This window comes from Mobula birostris, chromosome 16 (genome assembly GCF_030028105.1).
Source record: "Mobula birostris isolate sMobBir1 chromosome 16, sMobBir1.hap1, whole genome shotgun sequence".
Taxonomy (NCBI): domain Eukaryota; kingdom Metazoa; phylum Chordata; class Chondrichthyes; order Myliobatiformes; family Myliobatidae; genus Mobula; species Mobula birostris.
In genome coordinates, this window is record NC_092385.1 from 21,930,748 (window position 1) to 21,955,365 (window position 24,618).

Consider the following 24,618-nt stretch of genomic DNA (forward strand, 5'->3'; position numbering starts at 1 on the left):
CGTGTAGCTTCCTGTCAGAGTGTGTCTCAGACATAGCTTCTGCAGGCTGTTCTCCGCCCGTACGTATTTTGTGGTGCTAATTCCTCTCTATCGCCGTGCCTAGCGTATGCTGCTGCTTGTTAGTGTGTACAGTATATGTATCTCTGGGGTTGGCAACTTCAAGTTCCACAGCAGACGATCACCAAGGCAGCATTGCCTCAATGGGTCAAACTACCTCCTTTAACTCCAGTTGTATGAAATTACATTTAATAAGCTGAAGGGATAAAAAGTAAAATATAAATAGGATTTGCCAGTTACCTGTGAGACAATGCAGAGAAACTGTTGCTTGCCCTATGCGTGTGCAATTCTGGGCAAACTGCGAAAAATGTCTCTGGCTGCAGAAAATTCTCTTGGGGGAGAGTGAACAGCCAGAGGTCGTGGTACCTGTTGGTACAAACGCCATATGTAGAACAAGGATGAAGTCCTGCATAATGAGTATTGGGATGTGGATTAGACGTTACGAAACAGGACTTTGAGGATAGTGATCGTCCGGCTTATTCCTGGTGCCACGCGCCAGCAAGGTCAGAAATAGAACATACCAGATAAATGGTTGAGGAGCTGGTGCGGGGACAGGGAATCAGGTGCTTGGATTATTGAGATCTCTTCTTGGGTAGGTGACCTATACAAGATTGTATTTGAAACAGAGAAGTACCAATATTTTTCTTTTTGTTGGTGTCACACTGAAGGGATTAAACTATGTTGGCAGAGCAGTAGGAATAAAGCAGTAGTCAGTGAGAGCATGACTAGTAATCAGAACAGTCAGGGAAAGAAATACTTAGTTAAACTGCATTTATTTCAATGCTTGAGGTTGAACAGGTAAGGCAAACAAACTCTGTGTGTGCATTGGCACTGAGGACTGGGAATGTTATAGCCATAACACAACACAAACATGGCTGAGAGAAAGGCAACACTGGCAGCTCAGAATTCCAGGACACTGATGCTGCAGGCATGACAGAGGTACAGGTTAGCAAGGAGGGGGTGCAGTCTTTTTGATAAAGAAGGATGTAACAGCAGTACTTAGAGATGACATTCTTAGGGGATCGTCCAGTAAGGCCACATGGATAGAACTGAGAAACAAGAAGGGAGGGTCACTGTAGTCAGAGGCAACTTGGGGAGCGGGTGTGTAAAAGAGCTTCTCACAGTTGTAAGAACAATAGATCTGTATTAGTGGAAGATGTTAATTTCCCTGGTATTTCCCAAGGTGTTAAGGGTCTGGATGGGGTGGAATTTGTGAAATGTCTCCAGCAAAGTTTCCTGAGTCAGTATATAGAGGGTGCAATAATAGATCTGGATTTTAGGGAATGAGGCAGGACAAATAAATGAAGTGACAGTCAGGGATCTCTTTGGTTCTAGTGACCATAATTCTATTAGTTTTAAGATAGTGATAGAAAAAGATAGGACAGGTCCTTGGGTCCCCTGATGACTAAGAAGTTTAGGAATACTCGAGGGAATTTTGAGGGCAAAGATTGTATGAGATGATTTCGTGGGTAAGGTTAGGTAAAATCCCAAGAGGTTCGATAGTTATGTAAGAGTAAAAGGATAGCTAGAGAGAGTAGATACCCGTTGAGATAAACAGGGGTGCCTATGAACCATAGAACACTACAGCACAGAAAACAGCCCTTCAGCCCTTCTAGTCTGTGCCAAAATGTTATTCTGCTAGTCCCATTGACCTGCACCCAGTCCATAACCCTCCAGACCTCTCCCATCCATGTATCTATCCAATTTATTCTTAAAACTTAAGAGTGAGCCCGCATTTACCACATCAGATGGCAGCTCGTTCCACACTCCCACCACTCTCTTGAGTGAAGAAGTTCCCCCTAAACCTTTCCCCTTTCACCCTAAAGCCATGTCCTCTCATATTTATCTCTCCTAATCTAAGTGGAAAGAGCCTACTTGCATATACTCTGTCTATACCCCTCATAATTTTGTAAACCTTTATCAAATCCCCCCTCATTCTTCTACGCTCCAAGGGATAATGTCTATTGTCTAATAAACTCCTAACCTATTCAATCTTTCCCTGTAACTCAACTCTTGAAGACCCGGCAACATCCTAGTAAATCTTCTCTGCACTCGGAACTGCACACAATACACCAAATTTGGCCTCATCAATGCCTTACACAACCTTACCATAACACCCCAACTCAGTACTTTGATTTATGAATGCCAGGATGCCAAAAGCCGCCTTTACAACCCTGTCTACCTTGAGTTGAGCTACATGAGATGGGTGGTATTTTAAATGAATATTTCTTTTCTGTTTACTGAGGAGAAAATCATAGGTGCTCAATAGACACATGGAGATGTTTTATAGAACATTCATATTACCAGGGAGGAGATACCTGCAGCCTTGCAGTGTGTTGGGGTGGCCAAATCCATGACGCCTAACTGAGTGCATCCTCAGAATTTGTGGAAAGTGAGAGGAAATTGTGGTGATATTTGCTTCATCGTTAGCCACTGGTGAAGTTCCTGAAGACCAGATAGTGGCTAAGGTTATTCCATTGCTTAAAAAGGGTAGTAAAGAAAAGCCAGGGAACTATAGGTCAGTCACCCTGACACCAGTAGTGGGCAAGTTACTGGAGGGAATCCTGAGAGATAGGATCTATCAGCATTTGGACAGATAGAGTCTGATTAGGAGGAGTTAGCATGGCTTTGTATGTAGGAAGTCACACTTAAAGAACCTTTTAGGGTATTATGAAGAAGTAATCAAGAAAGCAGATGAGAGTAGGACAATGAATGTTTTCCGTTTGGACCTTAGCAAGGCTTTTTACAAAGTCCAAAATGGTAAGGTGGTCCAGAAGGTCAAGTCCCATGGAATCTAGGGCGAGTTAGTTAGATGGATTAAAAATTGACTTGGAGGTAGGAGTGTGATGAGTTGAAGGTTGTTTCTCAGAATGGAGGCCACATGACATCTTGGCTAGTTTGCTGGAAGGCATGTGGGAGACTCTGAAAGTCAGCTGGAAGAAGGTTCTGTAGTCTGATGAAACCAAAATTGAGCTTTTTGGCCATCAGACTAAATGCTTGGTTTGGCTTAAGTCAAATGCTGCACATCGTCCAAAACACACCATCCCTACTGTGAAGCATGGCGGTGGCTGCATCATGCTGTGGGGATGCTTCTCTGCAGCAGGCCCTAGCATGCTTGTGAAGGTGGAGGGACAATGAATGCAGCAAAGTACAGAGAAATCCTGGAGGAAAACCTAATGCATTCTGCAAGAGAACTGTGACTTGGGAGAAGATTTGTTTTCCAGCAAGACAATGACTCCAAGCATAAAGCCAAAGCTACACAGGAATGGCTTAAAAACAACAAAGTTAATATCCTGGAGTGGCCAAGTCAGAGTCCATCCAATTGAGAATTTGTGGCTGGACTTGAAAAGGGCTGTTCATTCACAATCTCCATGCAATCTGACAGAGCTTGAGCAGTTTTGTAAAGAAGAATGGGGGAAAAATTGCAGTGTCCGGATGTGCAAAGCTGATAGTGACCTATCCACACAGACTCAAGGCTGTAATTGCTGTCAAAGGTGCACCTACTAAATACTGACTTGAAGGGGGTGAGTAATTATGCTATCAATTATGTGTTTAATAATTGTAATAAATTTATACCAATTTGTAGAGATTTGCTTTCACTTTAACCTGGAAGAGTCCTTTCTGTTGATCAGTTTCAAAAGAGCCAAATTAAATCCACCGTGATTCAATATTGTAAAACAATAAAACATGAAAACTTCTGGGGAGGGGCTGAATACTTTTTAGGCACTGTATATGGATGATACAGTGTGTGAAAGCCAATGCTTAGCCTGTACTGCATTGTAATAGGAAGGTGGGAGGGCTCCAAGAATGGGATGCTTAATAAATCAAGTGGAAATGAGAGCACAATGACAAGTGGGGAATTGGCAAAATGTGGTACACTGGGCAGAACATGTAAACAAAGCATGCAGCACAACAGAAATCCAGTTAGTAAGTCAGCTTAATGGTTTTTATTTGAATACAAGCAGATTTGCAGTAAGATAGTTTACAGTATGATCTAAAAGGTTTTGCAGAGACTTGGTTGCACAGTTACCAAAAATAGATACTCAATATTCCGAGTTATACAGTGTTCCAAAGTAACAGACCAAAGGAAAAGGTGACAGGATATTGTTGTAAATCAAGGAAGGTATCAAAATAAATTGAGTTGTGACATCGCAAACAAGTGAAAATCTGCAGATGCTGGAAATCCAAGCAACCTGCTAAAAGGTCTTGGCCTGAAATGTCAACTGTACTTTTTTCCATAGATGCTGTCTGGCCTGCTGAGTTCCTCCAGTATTTTGTGTGTGTTGAGTTGTGATATAGAGGCAGTGGATAATAATGTAAAATTGGTTTGGGTTGAACCCATGAATAGCAGAGAAAAGAACAATCAGGTGGGAATACTCTGTGAGCCCTCAAAATGTAACCTCTTGATCGGGCAGAGCATAAATAGGGGAAAAAGAATTGCAATTGTTATGTGAAATTTTAATGTGCATATTATTTGAATGAATCGTACTGGCAAGAGAATCATGGAAGATTTTGTGTACAGTGTCAGGGATTCCTTTTTGAGCAGTGCGTTATGAAATCTTCCCAGGAATAAGCTACTTTAGATTTGAACATGTGCAATGAATAAGGATTAATAAGAGATCTAATAGGTTAACCACAGCTAGGAAGTAATGACCACAACTGTAATAATAGTTAAGATGTAACCTGAGGGAGAACACCAAGAACCAAAACCACTATCTTTAATTTAGATAAGGGAAACTAGAATGGTATGAAGGTGGATTTGTCTAAAGTGGGCTGGGAAAATAATGACAAGTCAGTCAGTGAACAATAGTTGATATTCAAATAGCTTATTCAAACAATACCAGGAATAGCATGGTAGCATAGTGGTCAGCACAACACTTTACAGTACCAGTGACGTGGGTTCAATTCCCACTGAGGCTTGTAAGGAATTTGTACGTTCTCCCCTTAACTGCGTGGGTTTCCTCCCACAGTCCAAAGATGTACTGGCTGGTAGGTTAATTGGTCAATGTAAATTGTCCTGTGTAAGGCTCGGGTTAAATTGGGGGTCGCTGGGTGGCGTGGCTGAAGGGCCAGAACTGCCTATTCTGGGCTAATTTCAAGTATGGGGCCCTTTTCTGGTTGGGCGCTGGTGACTAGTGGTATGTTGCAGGGGTTTGTGTTGGGAAGACTTCTTTTCATGCTGTATGTCAATGATTTTGATGAAGGAATTAATGGCTTTACGGCCAAGTTTGCGTACGATAATGAAGCTAAGTGTTGAGGCAGGCAGTTTTGAGGAAGCAGTGCGTCTGCAGGATTTAGACAGATTGGGGGAATGGGCAAAGAAGTGGCAGATGGAATATAATGTAGAGAAGTGCACGGTCATGCGCTTTGACAGGAGGATAAAAGGCCCATACTATTTTCTAAACAGGGAGAAATTCAAAACTCGGAGATGCAGCAAGACTTGGGAGTTCTCATGCAGGATTCCCTAAAGGCTAACTTGCAGGTTGATTTGGTGGTAAGGAAGGCAAATGCAATGTTAGCATTCATTTTGAGAGGACTAGAATATAAAAGCAAGGATAGTACTGAACCTTTATAAGGCATTGGTCAGACTGAACTTGAGTATTGTGAGCAGTTTTGGGTCCATTATCTAAAAAAGTATATGCTGGCATTCGAGAGAGTCCAGAGGAGGTTCACGAGCATGATCCCAGGAATGAAAGAGTTAATGAGGAATGTTTGATGGCTCTGGGCATGTACTTGTTGGAGTTTAGAAGAATGGTGGGGGGGGGGCGGAGAGAATCTCATTTAAACCTATCAAATATTGAAGGGTCTGGATAGAGTATATGTGGAGAGGATTTTTCCTGTAGTGGGTGAGACTAGGACCAGAGGACACAGCCTCAGAATTGAGGGATATCCATTTAGAACAGATGACGAAAAATTTCTTAAGCCATAGGGTGCTGAATCTGTGGAATTCTTTGCCACAGATGCTGTTCAGGTCAAGTCATTGGATATATTTAAGACTGAGGTTGATCAGTCCTTGATTAATCAGGGCATCAGCGATTACAGGGGAAAGGCAGGAAAATGAGATTGAGAGGGATAATACATCAACCATGATGGAATGGCCTAATTCTGCTCCTAGGTCTTATGGACATGTTATGATGAGGACACTGTGACTGAGCAATAGGTTACAGAAATACCTGGCAAATGGTGTTTAATGTGGGAATTGGGAGGTCAAGGACTTTGGTAATAGAAATCAAAAAGCAGGTCATTATTGAAAAGGCAGAGTGCACAAGTGTAAAGTTTGGAAATATATCTGTTCTAGTGTGTATGAATCTAAATATCTGCAAGCAGGTCTAATCAGTAGATAATAAGCTAAATAGCAGAGTTGGGCTTTAAGTTGTACAAGATGTAGATGAAGCCACTCCTGGAATATTGTGCAGTTATTTTGAGAAAGGATATAGTAATACTAGAAGAAATTTGAAGGAGATTCATCAGACTAATTCCTGGGATATCCAACACAGGGGCACTGGATAGCTTAGGTCTGTATTCTTTGAGATTTGAGGTGCCATCTTATTCAAAGATGAGAACATTTCATTGGGTAGCTGTTGAGATGTTTCCATTAGTGGGGGAGTGGCAAACAAGGAGCTGGTCATTTAAAATTGAGATACATAGAATTTCTTTCCTCAGGATAGTGAATCTTTGGAATTCTCAGCTAGAGGATGGTGGAAGCAGTTCATTAAACATATTTTACACAGGTAAATAACATTAGAGAACTGGCACAAAAGGGGAGTTGAAGCCAGCATAGAAAAGCCATTAATATAATGACTAGCAGTGCAGGCTTGAGGTACCTGGTGGCCTATTCCTGTTCATAATTTCTTCTGTTCTTGTGGGACAAAGGGCTTGCGTTGCTGTCTGTGAAACACCACAGAAACGTGTATGGTGCCAGTGCACTATAAGAATTGGTAGTCCTAGAAGTGATGTATGGTAAGTGCATTTGCATTTCAATTGTATCTCCTATATATACATATATACACACTCGTATGTACATGCGTACATTCTGGTGTTTATTTTTTGTTAAACTACATTAATTGTTAGGCAGTTGTATTTTACTTATGGGAATTTATCTGCCTTTTCTTTAGGGAGGCTATTGAGCATAACAGGTTTCACAAGTGTAGCTAATAAAAATATTAACTTATTAACCTTTAGCACACTATTGTAGGCCAACACTTTAAATACTTTATTAATGGAAAGACAAAGAACAGCAGTTCAGTTCAATATAAGACAATTCAAATACAAGTCTGAAAATACTTGAAATCTTTTTTCTGAGATACCATGCAGTTGCATTTCCATTGTGCCAGAACCTTTGAATTCAGGTATTCCTGGCACAACATCATTATCCGCTGCATTTAACAGAGGGCAACACTTCTGCATGGACGAGTGCATTCACCCCTTCATATTAGTAAAACTTGACAGTTCCAGTTTCTTCCAATCTTCTCACATCACGGTGAATACATGAGCCGGTGCCTGCTTTGGAAAGCAGGCATTTACCTGTAAAGAGGTTTTACAAAAATGTCACTTTTTACCCCTAAATTCTTTCAAAAACCTATTCCATTGTATAATTATTGAACACCAAGATGCTCATACTGCTATTGAACAGTAGTTTAGGCCTTGAATTTCCTCAGTTCAGTCACAGTAATAAGTAGAACAACGTGACGACTAAGATAAATATTAAATCCAACTATTTAACTGATTACACTACAAACCAACACCTGTAAATTGATGGTCAAGAATATAAGTTTAATAAGCAAATGAGCACCTCTTAAAAGATTGCAAAATAAATACCATAAGCACTTATGTGAATAAGGACAATGACCATTTGTGATACTGGCTCTGTTGATTTAATTATCTTTTTGCTTGCGTGCAGCAAAACATTGATTTATAGTCTGCTTAAGCCTGCCATAATGCATGGCTGTCAAATATTGCACAAGACAGATAACAGAGTAAAGAAGAGCAAGTTAAAAACAAAGTTCGTAATGTTAATAGTTTTAATTTGTTTGTTATATGAGAGTGATACTGGTAGAGCTAAAATCTGTCCATCCCTAATTGCCACTGTGGAGCTGGCAGTAAAGCAGCCAATATCTTCAATATCTGCAGCAATTCAACAATTCTGCTATGCTACAACCCATATTGCTGAAGGGATATTTACAAATCTTGACAAAATGAATTCCCAAGCACTTGTTTCCTTAAACCCACCCAGGAGGACAAAGATAACTGATTTAGAAGTTGCTGATGAAGTAATCATTATTTTCAGTAATGGTGCACCCTTGCAGCCATGGAGTAACACAATACCAACAAATTCCTGTTTGCAACCACCACCTGCGTACCTTCCTCATCCTCCAGACATTGGAGGTGGTGCCGGACCTCCTCCATGATTTATTCGACCCATTCTTCTCCGTGGAGCTCCAGGCGGTCTTTAAAAAAATTAATTGTTTTACAAAATGAAAATAGAAATAATAGGATACAATATCAATACATAATCTGAAATCATACTGCACAATTTCTAACAAACAACCTAAAATATTAAAGTTTATTTGTATCAGTGTATTTTAAGGTTCCTTTTACTAACCCACTTTAACACAAATGTTTATTCCAACTTCCATCCTCAACTTTAATCTATTTCAAGCAGTATACTGACAGAAGAAAGTAAATTATGAGTGACACTTACTGCATCATTTTAATACTTGCTTGAAAGCTTTCAGACAGGAAGAAATGTTATTGAGGGTTCCTGAAACCAGTGTTTAACAAAAGCAAATTTTGTACTGGAAATAAAAGGAGTGGACTATTCAGTCCCTCATGTTGCTTCACCATTTAACAAGATTATGTCTGATCTTGTATCTCTGAGCTTCACTTTTCTACACTAACCACATTTCCATAATATCCACAATTATCTTAAATAAATTCAGTATCTCAGTCTTTTCAAACCTCAAAGAAATTTCTCCTCATCTCAGTCTGGAAATAACACCCCTTAGTTTGAGTTTGTGATCTCTGATTCAGGACACCCTTAAAATTATTTTTCCATCTATCTGCAAGCCTCATGAGAATTTTGAATGTTTCAATATGATCAACTCTTGTTCTTAACAAAAGAACATAAAGGCCCAGTGTGTTTCATCCCACCTCTCAGGAAGACCCAGCCGCCACCACCTCCCATCTCCAAAGAGTAACTGCTGAACCTTCAGTGCACTGCTTTATTGCAGTTATAACCAACCTTCAGGATCAGACATCACTAATATGTCAAAAATTAAGGATATCAGACATGGCATTCTAGATGCAGGTTGATCAAAATCCTATTATCACAGTAAGCATTTTTTGTACTGGTAGTGAAGCCCAAAGCAGTTGCAACAATTCCTGTACAAGGATATGCAGGTCCCTCTGAACCCTTTTTTTTATTATTTAAAAAAAAAAAAAAAAAAAAAATCTTTCCTATTAAAGTGGACAATTTTATGTTTTCCCGCAACGTATTGTGCCTGCCACATCCACGCTCGCTTACTTTAGATACCTCAAAGCTCTTCCTTACAACCTGCATTGCCAATCTAGCTTTGTATCATTGCCCATCCTGGATATATTTATGATATAAATATTTAACAGCCAGGGCACTAGGGAGCTCATTTTCCCAGCATCCGAATGGAAATGTTGCATTTAGTTTTCTTGTTCTCTGAAATAAAATCCATTAATCCACTGGTTGCTCTCAATACCACTGCTCTGATAACTTCTGAGTTTCTTTTGCCTTGCAATAAGAAGCTTTGCTTTTTATCAGAGGCCATACAGAGCCATGGAATAAACTCCTTATCAACTTCCATTTTCAGTAAAGTACGTGTAAGGAGAGATTCAAGAGATCGATGAAATAAAAAAAAAAACACATTCTCTATTTTAGCCTAGAATTACCCTCTTCCATCGTCTGGTCTACCCCAGGACGTCTGACTTCTAGATGTTTTGTAGTCAGTTCCAGATGGATTGAACAATGTTCGAAGGCTATATGTAAAATAAAAATATTTTCAGTAGAGATTCTGCATTTTTTAAGAAAGAAATAGTAGTACACATCAACACACACAAAATTCTGGAGGAACTTAGCAGGCTAGGCAGCATCTACGGAAAAAAAGTATAGTCGACGTTTCAGGCTGAAACCTTTTGGCAGGACTGGAGAAAAAAGGCTGAGTAGATTTAAAAGGCGGGCGGGTGGCGGGGGGGGGGAGAGAAACACAGGTGATGAGTGAAACCTGGAGGGGGAGGGATGATATAAAGAGCCCAGAAGCTGGTGAAAGAGCAAGGCCATGGAAGAAAGAAAAAGTGGGGAGGGGCACCAGAGAGGGCAAGGGAGACAATCAACTTCCCAGTTCTTCACTTCATCCCTCCCTCTCCAGGTTTCACCTATCACCTGTGTTTCTCTCTCCCCCCGCCTCCACCTTTTAAATCTACTCCTCAGCTTTTTTTCTCCAGTTCCGCCGAAGGGTTTTGGCCTGAAACGTCAACTGTACTTTTTTCAATAGATGCTGCCTGGCCTGCTGAGCTCCTCCAGCATTTTGAGAGAGAGACTCTGATTTCCAGCATCTGCAGGTTTTCTCTTCTTAGTAGTACACATTGATACTTACAAAAATGCAATAAACTCCACTATTCCCCAGAAAAACTGAACAATTGATGATAAGCTCCATGGTGCTTGACTCCTATTATCCACAACTTGACCTGAAACAGAATGCAGTACAGTGTTTAAACACTGCTGTCAGTATACAATAATGCCATGAAGAAACATTCCAGTGAACATTTATATGCTTTGGTTCCCTTTCACCTCAACATACAATGCTCAGTTCAAATTCTGTAATTGTGTAATGAATATAGTTCTGACCACTTCAGGAAGCTGTGCTACAAACCTCATCTAATCAAAATTACCCCTTTTCAAAAAATTATCTTTCGAATATGGTTGTACACAAATATTGATAATATATATAAGTATCATATCCAGCATTGAGCTTAAGAAAATTCCTGTATGTAAGTCAGTGCAGAAACATGCCTCTAAGATTTAAAAAAACACATATGCAGGAAGTGCGAGAAGCTGCATAAGATTTTGGAAGTACCTCTCTAAAACATTGAATACTAATAGGCTATGCAGCTCACAAAAAAGGTCAACTTTTGTGCTTTGGAGTGGCACATATTTCAGTCATCTATACTGCACCATTCCAAAAACGCTGTCATTTGCACTGTGACCTGCAATCTTCTCCATCAACATAATCACTAAGGTGGGTAACAGCTGAATACAACGAATATTGGCAAGATCAGGAAGAAGATTCCCTTTGACAAATCACAGACAGAAACGCATTTTTAGTTTATTGCTACATGTAGAGTACTAGAAACTTGCATATGCAGTGATATTTTAACATTGCACACAAGTATGGGAAATAATTTACCATCTAAAAGTCACCTACATCTAATAAATGGCAAACCAATTAGATGTACTATTTTGTAATGATTATAAAAGTACCTTTACTTTTTTTTTCCCCTAAAGAAACAGTCTATGATTGGAAGAACTCCATTAGTTTGTGTTCTGACATTACAAGATCGCTAGCCTGGTTTTGCCTAAAAAGTCTTAATTGTTTGATAACTTAAGCACAAAATTAAAGCAGCAAGTTGAAGTGTGGTAATAACAAAGATGACCAGGTGGTTTTTCTCTCTCTGCCTTCCCGAACTAACAAGTTCAAACAGTTTGATCAGCAAAATGTAAATTGCATTTTTAAAAAAAAATTTGAGATTGTTTTCACCAATTTCCATATATTTTAATATCACATGGATCTTAAAATCTTGCACAAATCCCCTAACTCTGATTATAAATGTAGACATTATAAATGTGAACTAGACAATCATTTTTCTTAAAAAAAGCTAACATTGAAATGTACTTTATAATCAAGTCAAAAATATACCATGTAATAAACAAGGAATTTAACGATCAATTTTTTAACTGAACACAAAAGTTTACCTTCATGAGGGTATTAGCTGAGTGAAAATGATCTCCCTACAACATTCAAGGTTGATGATGTTGAACAACAGAAGCAAGTTACAAAATCCATTTTTCCATAGGCTTTGGCTAAATATCCAAGGTTACACATTGTATCGGAAGGATAGTAAGATAGGCAGAGCAGATGGTGTGGCTCTGCTGGTAAACAATGGCTTCAAATCAGTAGAAATATGTAACATTGGATCAGAAGATGTTGAATCCTTGTGGGTTGAGTTAAGAAACTGCAAGGGCAAAAGGACCCTGTTGTCAGTTATATACAGTCCTCCCAACTGGGATGCTGGGATGTGGACCACGTATTACAACGGGAAATAGAAAAGGCATATCAAAAGGCCAATGTTATGATAGCCATGGGAAATTTTAACATGCAGGTCGATTGGGAAAATCAGGTTGTAAATGGATCTCAAGAAAGTGAGTTTGTTGAATGCCTACAAGATGACTTTTTAGAGCAGTTTGTCATTGAACCTACTCGGGGATCAGCTGTACTGGATTGAGTGTCATGTAATGAACCAGAGGAGATTAGAGAGCTTAAGGTAAAAGAACCCTTAGGAGGCAGTGATCACAATATGATTGAGTTCAATTTGAAATCTGGTAGGGAGAGGGCTGGCTGGTGGTGCAATGACATCGGCGCCGGACCCGGGAGCGGAGGTTCCCGGGTTCGAAACCAGTCGGGTCCGCTCCCGAGTACGCTTTCCATCTGTGCCGGGTTGAGTGTCGAGATTGCAACTCAACCTCGTAAAATAAAGGGAAAAATACTGTGAAAATGTCTGTGTGAGGAGTGGCAAGTCAGTCTCCCTCTCCCTCTCCCTACGGATCTCCTACCTGGCACTTATCCCTGTAAGTGTAAGTGCTACACCTGTCCCTACACCTCCTCTCTTGCCACCATTCAGGGCCCCAAACAGTTCTTCCAGGTGAGGCAACACTTCACTTGTGAGTCTGTTGGGGTCATCTATTGCATCCGGTGCTCCTGGTGTGGCCTCCTCTACATCGGTGAAACCCAACGCAGATTGGGGGACCGCTTCATCGAGCACCTCCGCTCCGTCCGCCACAACAGACAGGATCTCCCGGTTGCCACCCACTTCAACTCTGCTTCACATTCCCATTGGGATATGTCCATACATGGCCTCCCCTACTGCCATGATGAGGCTAAACTCAGGTTGGAGGAACAACACCTCATATACCTTCTGGGTAGTCTCCAGCCCCTTGGTATGAACACTGGATTCTCCAACTTCTGGTAATTCCCTCCCCCCTCCCTGCCCCTATCCCAGTTTTACTCTTCCCCCTCCCCCAGCTGCCTACCACCTCCCTCATGGTTCCGCCTCCTTCTACTACCCATTGTGCTTTCCCCTTTTCCTTCCTCACCTTTCCTGCTTATCCCCTCCCTGCTTCCCCTTCCCCACCCCTTTATCTTTCCCCTTACTGGTTTTTCCACCTGGAACCTACCAGCCTTCTCCTTCCCACCCTCCCCCCACCTTCTTTATAGGGCCTCTGCCCCTTCCCTCTACAGTCCTGACGAAGTGTTCCGGCCCGAAACGTCGACTGATCTTTTCCACGGATGCTGCCCGACCTGCTGAGTTCCTCCAGCATGTTGTGAGTGTTGCTTTGACCCCAGAATCTGCAGAGAATTTTGTGTTTTCTGACATAGCAGTATTTCAGTTGAGTAAAGGAAATTAGAGAGGTTTGAGAGGAGTTGGCCAAAGTAAATTGGAAGGAGGTGCTGGCAGGGACGACAGCAGAGCAGCAATAGTGAGAGTTTCTGGGAAAAATGAGAAGGTGCGGGATAGAAGTATTTCAAAAACGAAGAAATACTCAAATAGTAAAATAGTACAATCATGGCTGACAAGGGAATTCAAAGCTAATGTAAAAGCAAAAGAGAGAAGATACAACAAAGCAAAAATTAGCGGGAAGATAGAGGATTGGCAAGCTTTCAAACACCTCCGGAGAGCAACTAAAAATCATTAAGATGGAAATGATGAAATATGAAAGCAAGCTAGCAAACAATATCAAAGTGGACAGTAAAAACTTTTTCAAGTATGAAAAAAAATAAGTGAGATGAGAGTTGATATAGGACCACTAGAAAATGAGGCTGGAGAAATAATAACTAAGGACAAGGAGATGGCAGATGAAGTAAATGAGCATTTTGCAACAGTCTTCACTGTGGAAGACACTAACGGTATCCCAGATATGAAGGGTGTGTGGGAAGAGAAGTGAGTGCAGTTACTATTACAAGGGAGAAGATGCTCAAAAAGCTGAAAGACCTAAGGGTACACAAGTCACCCACAGCAGAGGAACTGCACCCTAGGCTTCTGAAAGAGAGATAGCGGTAGAGATTGTGCAGGCATTAGTAATGATCTTTCAAAAATCATCGGACTTTGGCATGGTGACAGAGGACTGGAAAATTGCAAATGTCACTCCACTCTGGAAAGGAGGAAGGCAGCAGAAAGGAAATTATAGACCAGTTAGCCTGACCTCAGTGGTTGGGAAGATGTTGGAGTCAATTGTTAAGGATGAGGTTATGGAGTACTTGGTGACACAGGACAAGATAGTACAAAGTCAGCATGGTTTCCTTAAAGGAAAATCTTGCCTGGAAAACCTGTTGGAATTCTTTGAGATTACAAGTGGGATAAGTAAAAGGGATGCAGTGAATGTTGTATATTTGGATTTTCAGAAGGCCTTTGACAAAGTGCCACACATGAGGCTACTTACCAAGTTAAGAGCCCATGTTATTATAGGAAAGTTACTAACATGGTTGGAGCATTGGCTGATTGGTAGGAGGCAGTGAGTAGGAAATAAGGATCCTTTTCTAGTTTGCTGCCAGAGACTAGTGGTGTTCTGCAGGGGTCGGTGTTGGGACCACTTTTCATGCTGTATATCAATGAATTTGATGATGGAATAGATGGCTTTGTTGCCAAGCTTACAGATGATATGAAGATTAGTGGAGGGACAGGTATTGTTGAGGAAACAGGTAGACTGCAGATGGACATAGACAGATTAGGAGAATCGGCAAGAAAGTGGCAAATGAAATACAATATTGGAAAATGCACTATCACGCACTTCGGTGGTAGAAATAAATGTGCGGACTATTTTCTAAATGGGGAGAAAACCCAAAACTCTGATGTGCAGAGACTTGGGAGTCCTTGTGCAGAACACCCTAAAGGTTAATTTGCAGGTTGAGTAGGTGGAGAGGAAGGCAAATGCAATGTTAGCATTCATTTCAAGAGGTCTAGAATACACGAGCAAGGATGTGATGCTGAGATTTTATAAGGCACTGGTGAGGCCTCACCTTGAGTATTGTGAACAGTTTGGACTCCTCATCTAAGAAAAGATGCACTGGCATTGGAGAGGGGTCAGAGGAGGTTCACAAGAATGATTCTGGTAATGAAAGGGTTATCATATGAGGAACATTTGATAGCTCTGGGTCTGTACTCACTGTAATTTAGAAGGATGATTGGGGGGGGAGGTGGGAGGAGAATGGGGATCTTACTGAAACCTTTTGAATGTTGAAAGGCCCAGTGTAGATGTGGAAAGGATGTTTCCCATGGTGGGGGAGTCTAGGACAAGATAGCACAGCCTCAAGATGGAGGACTGTCCATTTAAAATAGAGATGTGGAGAAATTTCTTTAGCCAGAGAGTGGTGAATTTGTGGACTTTATTACCACAGGCAGCTATGGAGGCTAGGTTGTTGGGTGTATTTAAGGCAGAGCTTGATAGGTTCTTGATTGGACATGGCATCAAAGGTTACGGGGAGAAGGCTGGGCAGTGGGGCTGAGGAGGGAGAAAAAGGATCAGCCATGATTGAATGGTGGAACAGACTTGATGGGCCAAATGGCCTAATTCTGCTCCTATGTCTTAAGCCATCCAAGTTCATTAAAACTTTGTGGGTTAATTTTAATGTGCTAAATTGTTATTTTAAAATCATAAAATACTACAGGATTATACATTACTCAGTATAGATAACTTACCCATTTCTCTAATTAAGAATTGGGTTATTCTAGAAAAATCACAGGTATGAAAATACAATATCTATCATTGATACAGAAAATGACCCCAAATAACATTAGTTTGGCTGTCATTGGCAGAAATTTAACTATGCCACTGCAGGTTCTGTTGTGATCCAAGCACCAGTGAGCCAGCAGCTGCAGGTACAGTATTTGAAGTACCATTTAAAAAATGGGGTTCTCTCCTATAACTTGAACTTTGTACCCAGATCCTATTAGACGTTACCATCATCTTCCTGGCATCAATATTCTTGCTTCAACTTGCCCATCAGGCAGTGATTCTTTAGTGTTCTGACTGGAACCCAGGCCTTTGCTAACTGACCAAGCATCTGTCGAGCACTGAACACACTCAGTTTTGATTGTAAGTCAAGACTTTTCTTCTATAAGATCAAATGTTGAACCGAGCTTTGTAATGTTTGGTCCAATTAGTAGATCCCATGATCAACTTGTAACGTGTCATCGAATTGGTTTGTTATTGTTACATCAACCCGAGAGGTAGTGAAAAGCTTGTGTTGTAAACTGTTCATACAGATTAATTCATTACATAGTGCATCGAGGCAGTGCAAGGTGAAATTAATAACAAAATGCCGAACAAAGTGCAGATAAGTATTTTTGGTCAACTTACCCTTGTAATTGACATTACGCTGTATAGTTTATCTTAAATTCCTACTATTTAGACATTACCTAAATGTTTTGTACATTTTAAATTAGCCCTCATACCCCCGCCTTCCACATAAAGGATTTTAGCTCGAATCCCAGTGGATGTTGCAGGAGTGCGTAGAACTTGTACCGTGACTATGACTACTGGCAGCGCCTGGTTATGTTTTACTTCAAGCAGGAAACATCGGCGTGATCCCGCAGGCAAAAACTGAGCAACCGATTGACATCCACAACACTCCATTAAACCCCGACCATTACCGCGAGCCTGTATCCGAAACATACGCCCACAACCCCATCCATCCTCCACCACTCCAGAGATATTTCCTTCTTACCGTTGGACACGTACACCATTTTCCGTCCTTCTGTCGTCGCATCCGGTCTCTCTTCGGTTCCTTCCGCTCACGAAGAGGGCAATAGAGCGCTTTCACCGCAGCCATGTTTGAAAATACTACTTCCGGTGTAACTCCGTTTGAGCTACAATGAGGATCAAAGCGTGGATTAAAGCAAGATTCTTGCCAACTTTCACAAACCAATCCTTTCCCCGATTAACTCAGAAATTGTGGAAAAAAACAATATTTGCTCTTGTGTTCAAAGTAAAATATTCCAAATGTTGCAAATTTGACAAATAGTTATTGCTGGAAAATCACCGAGGATCAGGTGCCGTCCGTGGACAGGTTTTCAGAGTTAATGTTTCAATTCGATTATCTCTCATCAGGAAATTAACTCAGATTGCCCTGCACAAATGCTGTCTACTGAGTACTTCCAGCATTTTTCATTATACTTTCGATTAGATATGTCTTAAGTATCTGTAATCAGCAGCTAGTATTATCAACCTACCCATCCCGACACTCTCACGTGATATCTCAACATCTACCCTGGACTTGCTGCTTGAAATCTTCCCTCTTCCATCGCGCAGAAGATACAAAACCTGAAAGCACGTAACATCATGCTGACGGAGAGCTTCCACCCCACTGTTAAGACGTAATTATTTCTCTAGTGTGATAGGATGAACTCTTGATCTCGTGATCTAACTCGTAATGATCTTGTCCTGCATTATATTTTATCTGTGACTTTTACAATTAATTCTGCATTCTGTTAATATTTACCTTGTTCTGTTTCAAAACGCCGGACAATAATTTGATCTGTATGAACTGTATGAGGACAAGCTTTTCACTGCATTACGGTATATCTGATAATAATAAACCAATTCCAGTTTCCAATTCTGTGTCCTTCCACATTGAAGCTTATTTGAATCTAGTTATTTGAATTCAGCACTAAAATTATCATGTTGACCAACCAGTCAATTTTGTTCACACAATGCTTCTGCCATCCTGAGATTATGATAGATTTCTACATTTTCAATCTATTTTCTGGCCCAGTCCACCATCAACCTTGACTTTGACAGTGCTCCAAAATCAAGTTCCACTATGATTATAATTGGCAACAAGACATCCATATTCATGAAATTAATGTTTTCCAAAAAGTCATAACCTTCTGAGGAAAGAGTTGTCTTATTTCTGATCCTTTGTGTGAAGTTACTCCCCCTGCTCTGGTTTCTCCAGTCAGAGGAAGTAGCCTCACATTATTTGCTCTGACAATTTCTCTTAGTCCCACCCAGCCTGTTCCACATTTAGATAATGGCCAATTTGATTGTAACTTTACCTCCTCATTCCACTCTACTTGAGTACTTTACACTCCCTTGTGAACAATCTATTTAGCTCGGATTCAAAATATTCAAATACCCTTTGACGGAGAGAGCTCCAAAGAACACAAGAAAGTAGAAGCAGGGGTGAGCTACCCGGCTCTTCAAGTTAGCCTCACCACTAACTATGATCATGGTCGATCCTTTATGGTCTCAACTCCTTTCTGTGCCAGTTACTCATAATACACAATAAAGTTCAAAGTAAGTTTATTATCAAAGTACGTGTATGTCACCACGTACGACCCTGAGATTAATTTTCTTGCAGGCACACTCAATAAATCCAATAACCGTAATAGAATCAATGAAAAGGTGGACGATTAGTGTGCAAAAGACAACAAACTGTGCAAATACAAAAAGATTAAAAAAGAAATAATAATAAATTTGTCACATGGTGTGAGCAGAATTATTTGCAGCTTAATGTGAAAAAGACTAAGGAGCTGGTGGTAGACCTGAGGAGAGCTAAGGTACCAGTGACCCCTGTTTCCATCCAGGGGGTCAGTGTCGACATGGTGGAGGCTTACAAATACCTGGGGATACGAATTGACAATAAACTGGACTGGTCAGAGAACACAGGCTGTCTACAAGAAGGGTCAGAGCCGTCTCTATTTCCTGAGGAGACTGAGGTCCTTTAACATCTGCCGGACGATGCTGAGGATGTTCTATGAGTTTGTGGTGGCCAGTGCTATCATGTTTGCTGTTGTGTGCTGGGGCAGCAGACACCAACAGAATCAACAAACTCATTCGTAAGGCCAGTGATGTTGTGGGGATGGAACTGGACTCTCTGACGGTGGTGTCTGAAAAGAGGATGCTGTCTAAGTTGCATGCCATCTTGGTCAATGTCTCCCATCCACTACATAATGTACTGGGTGGGCACAGGAGTACATTCAGCCAGAGACTCATTCCGCCGAGATGCAGCACAGGGCGTCATAGGAAGTCATTCCTGCCTGTGGCCATCAAACTTTACAACTCCTCCCTTGGAGGGTCAGACACCCTGAGCCAATAGGCTGGTCCTGGACTTATTTCATAATTTACTGGCATAATTTACATATTACTACTTAACTATTTATGGTTCTATCACTATTAGTTATGGTGCAACTGTAACGAAAACCAATTTCCCCCTGGGATCAATAAAGTATGACTATGACTATAAATATTGAGAACATAAGGTGAAGAGCCCTCGAAAGTGAGTCCATAGGTTGTGGGAACAATTCAGTGATGGAGCAAGTGAAGTTGGAACAGAGATCAGGAGCCTGATGGTTGAGGCGTAATAACTGATCCTGAACCTGAGGCTCCTGTACCTTTTCCTGGTGGCAGCAATGAGAAGAAAGCATGACCAAGGTGGTGGGATCCGTGGTGGTGCATGCTTCTTTCCTGCGACGATGCTCCATGTAGATGTGTTTAATAGTGGGGAGGGATTTACTTGTTATGCACTGGGCATATCCAGTACTCTTTGCAGGATTTTCTGTCCAGGGGCATTGGTATTTCCATACTGGACCATGATGCAGCCTGTCAATATAGTCTCCAAGACTCATCTATAGAAGTTAGTCAGTTATACTGTAGGTGTCATGCTGAGTCTTCCCAAACTTCTAAGGATGTAGATGTGCTGTAGTGCTTTCTTCATAATTGCCCTTACATGAGGTGAGGGGCAGATACCATGTAAGTTCAAGAATCAGGTCCTCTGAGATGGTAACACTGAGGAACTTAAAGTTGCTGACCCTCTCCACCTCTGATCCCCCAATGAGGACTGGCTCATGGCCCTCTAGTTTCCTCTTCCTGAAGTCAATAATTAGTTCCTTGGTCTTCCTGACATTGAGTCAAATTTGTTGTGGTGACACCACTCACTGAATTTCCAATCTCCCTCCTATATGCTGATTCATCACCATCTTTGATTCAGCCTGATTTGAAGTAGTAGCAAACTTAAATATGGAATTGGAGATGTGCTTAGCTACACAGTCATAAGTGTAAAGTGAGTAGAGTAAGGGACTAAGCACGAGCCTTGTGGTCTACCTGTGCTGTTGAATGTATCTTTGCTCTCCAGATGTTCCAGGGTTGAGTGAAGAGCCAATGAAATGGCACCCACTGTGGACTTGTTGTGTCAGTAGACAAACTGGAGAGGATCTAAGTTTCTTCTCAGCCAATACATCTATGTAGTCAATACATCTATCTTTTTAAGTATCTTCTTCTATCTTCAGGTTAAATATCAATAACAATCTAGGACTCTACTGTGCTTTGCACTCCGAGAATTCCAGAGGTTGGCTACTGTCTCTTCATCGCAATTGTAAATGACTAGTCCTTTATTTTGTAACTATGTACTCTTGCTTGTGACTCTCCCACAAGTGACATCTCAACACCTGCTATGCCATGCTGACTTAGGATCGTATACATCTAAATAAGGGCATCCCTCATTCTTCTAAACTCTGGGAAATACATATCCAAACTGTTTAGCCTCTCTCCACAGACCCTCCTCTTCCTCTTCCCTTTGAATGCCTTCAAGAATATGATATCCTTCTTTAAGGTAAGGGGTCCAGAACTATATACAGAACCCATGAATACTACCTCACTACTTTTTTTTGCATTTCTCATTTAATTAAACTATTTTATATGGTATTATGTATTGCATTGTACTCCTGTCGCAGTAACAACAAATTTCACAACATATGCTGGTGATACTAAACCTGTTTCTGATCCTGATTGGTTATTTTGGGTGCGGCCTCACTAACACCCCATAGAATCGTAACAAAGGCTCTCTATCCTTAAGCTCCAACCCCACTGCAGTAAAGGCCAAAATGTATTTTGTCTCCCTAACTACTTGTTAGACGTGCCTTTAAATATTTTGTTAATTCTGCACAAGAACATTTAGATCTGAAGACCTTCACATTTTTGGGTGATCTTTCCATTTAGATAGCAATCTGCCCTTTGATTCCTGTTACCAAAGTGCATGACTTCATACTTCCCACATTGAACTCAAATTGCCACATTTTCACGCGGTCACTCAATCTAAATCCCACCACAGAATCTCAATGTCCTCGTCACAACACATCATTCCACCTAATTTCATATCATTAGCAAATTTGGAAACCTTATATTTGTTCGTTCCTCCAGATCTTTAATGTAAATCATAAACAATTGAGGACCAAAAACCAATCCTTGGGGATACTCCACTACTTACCTCCTTCCTGCCTTATTTCATCTCTCCACTTCCTATGTTTTAGTCAGTTTTCAGTCAATTTATTCATTTGCTCCAATACGCTGGGCTCTTAATTTATACAACATCTTCTAATATGGCACCTTGTCAACTGTTTTTTGGAAATCTAAATGCACTACATCTACAGTTCCCACTCCTTCCCCATCAATATCCTTAAAGAGCTTGCGTGAATTTGTCAAACATGATTTTCCTTTCATTAAACCATGTTGAAGAGGTTTGATTATATTCAGTTTTATCTACCTCTAACCCAATGTGTTTCCCAAATATTTTATTCCTTGTGATTGGGATTATTTCTGCAAGTTTCTTTTTTTCCATGTTCTATTTAGATTGATTCTAGAGTACAGTAGTTAAAGGGTCGGCACAGCGTTAGGGGCTAAAGAGCGGTGCTGTGCTGTAATGTTCTATGTTCTTCCTGTCATTGGAAATGAGCCCATCTAATATGTGCAGGGTCATTAGCCCATTTACAGGTTCCTTTGCCAAGAAGACTGATATAAAAAAGATTCAACATATCTGTCATTTCTTTGTTTCCTTCACCAGCCTCATTCTCTAGGGGTTGCACATTTATCTTTGCCACCTCTTTTCACTAATATATCCACAGAAGTTCTTTCTGTTTGTTTTGTTACATGGAAGTTTTCTCTCAGATGAATATTCTTCCTTCATTTGAGCTTTTCAGTCTTTCACTGCTAAATCCTCAAAAACTTCCCAGTCCTCTGATCAAGCCCTGGCACTTGCCACTTTGTATATTCCTATCTTTTGATTTAACATCATCCTTGACCGCCATTGTTAACCACTGATATTTCCTCTTTTTCATGGAATCCCTCTTTCTCCTTAGGATAAATTCCTGCTGAGTGTTAAGGACTAAAGTACTGAATGTCTGCCACTGTTCATCCATGAACCAGACTCTTAGCTTATTTTTCCAGTCCACCTTGAACAACTCCACATTCATACCATTGTGTTGTTCCTTTTTGCACCTTGTGGTGCATTGGGCAGCATTTTTGCCCTTTCTGTAGCATTTGACTTTTTTATGAGGTCAAGTTGCTAGCTCAATGCTCAACCCAGCATAGATGGAAAGGGTGCAAGGGGCTGGCTGAATCGACCTCAGGACCATTTGCTCCTACAGCACCGGCCGGCTTCATACCATTGTAGTCACCCCTATTTAAATTGACATTTGGTTCTGGTTCAGTCTGAGATGGCATCTGGAATAAGACCATAAGATATAACAGCAGAATTAGGCCATTCGGCCCATCAAGTCTGTTCCACTTTTTATCATGGATGATTTATTATTCCTCTCAACCCCATTCTCCTGCCTTCTTCCCCATAAACATTGACACCCCTGACTAATCAAGAACCTATCAATGTCCACTTTAAATACAGTCATCCGTAATAATGAATTCCACAGATTCATCACCCTCTGGCAAAAGAAGTTCTTCCTCATCTCTGTTCTAAATGGATGTTCCTCTATTCTGCGGCTGTTCCCTTTAGTCCACTATTCACCCACCATAGGAAACATCCACTTTGTCTGTGTCTTTCAATAGTCGATAAGTTTCAATGAGATACCCTCTCATTCTTCTAAACTCCAGTGAAAACAAGCCCAGAACCATCAAATGCTGCTCATACATTAACCCTTTCATTCCTGAAAACATTGCTGTGAACACCCTCAGGACACTCCCCAATGCCAACACATTTTTTTCTTGGATAAAGGCCTAAAACTACTCTCAATGCTCTAAATGTGATCTGATCAATGCCTTATAGAGCTTCAGCATTATATTCTAGTTCTTTGTAAATTAAGACTAACATTGCATTTGCTTTCCTGACCACTGACTCAACCTGCAAGTTAACCTTCAGTGAATTCTGCTTGAGGACCCCCAAGTCCCCTTGCACCTCTGATTTTTGAATTTTCTCCCTGTTTAGAAAATAGACTACACATTTGTTCCTTTTATCAAAGTTCATGTTCATGCACTTCCCTACATTATATTGCATATGGCACTTCTTTGCTCATTCTCCTAATCTGTCTCAGACCTTCTGCACACTCATTCTTCTACACTACCTGGCCCTCCACCTACCTTTTTAACGTCTGCGAACTTGGCCACAAAGCCATCAATTCTGTCATACAAATCATTGACATACAACATGGAAAAAAAGCGGCCGGATGATGCTAGTATCGTTCCTGTGATACTACGGGCTCTTGTTAAGCAGCATCATGTGCAGCACATTGTGAAAAGCCTTCTGAAAATCCAAGTAAACAACATCCACTGACTCTCCTTTATCTATCCTGTCTGTTATTTCCTCAAAGAATTCCAAAAGATTTGTCAGGAAAATTTTCTCTTTAAAGAAACCGTGCTTACTTTGGCCTACTTTATCATATGTTTCTAAGTACCCTGAAACCTCGTCTTTAATGATGGACTCCAACATCTCTCCAACCACTGAAGTCAGGCTAACTGGCCTATAATTTCCTTTCTTCTGCATCCGTCCCTTCTTAAAGAGTGGTGTGGCAATGGTTGAGAACTTCAAGTTCCTAGGAGCAGGCATCACTAATAGCTTGTCCTGGTCCAACGATGTAGATACCATGGCCAAAAAAGCACACCAGGCCCTCTACTTCCTTCAAAAATTTAGTGTGACTCAGTTAAACTTCAACTTTTATAGATGCACCGTAGAAAGCATGCTGTCAGGATGTATCACAGTTTGGTATAATAACTCAAACAACAGGAATTCTGCAGATGCTGGAAATTCAAGCAACACACATCAAAGTTGCTGGTGAACGCAGCAGGCCAGGCAGCATCTCTAGGAAGAGGTGCAGTCGACGTTTCAGGCCGAGACCCTTCAGTTAGTCCTGACGAAGGGTCTCGGCCTGAAACGTCGACTGCACCTCTTCCTAGAGATGCTGCCTGGCCTGCTGCGTTCACCAGCAACTTTGATGTGTGTTGTTGGTATAATAACTGCTGTGCCTGACACTGCGAGAAAC

At 40.9% G+C, this 24,618-nt stretch overlaps 1 protein-coding gene across 1 annotated transcript; it reads right to left on the reverse strand.

Annotated features, from left to right (window-relative positions):
- Positions 1-3,989: 3,989 nt before the first annotated feature.
- Positions 3,990-17,177, reverse strand: selenok (selenoprotein K). Its single transcript, XM_072280401.1, has 5 exons — positions 17,082-17,177; positions 10,680-10,770; positions 9,976-10,062; positions 8,418-8,504; positions 3,990-7,581 (listed from the first exon to the last, which is right to left on the reverse strand). The coding sequence occupies exons 1-5, from the start codon at positions 17,098-17,100 to the stop codon at positions 7,578-7,580; spliced, it is 288 nt and encodes a 95-aa protein (XP_072136502.1). The 5' UTR covers positions 17,101-17,177; the 3' UTR covers positions 3,990-7,577.
- Between the last annotated feature and the right edge of the window lie 7,441 nt (positions 17,178-24,618).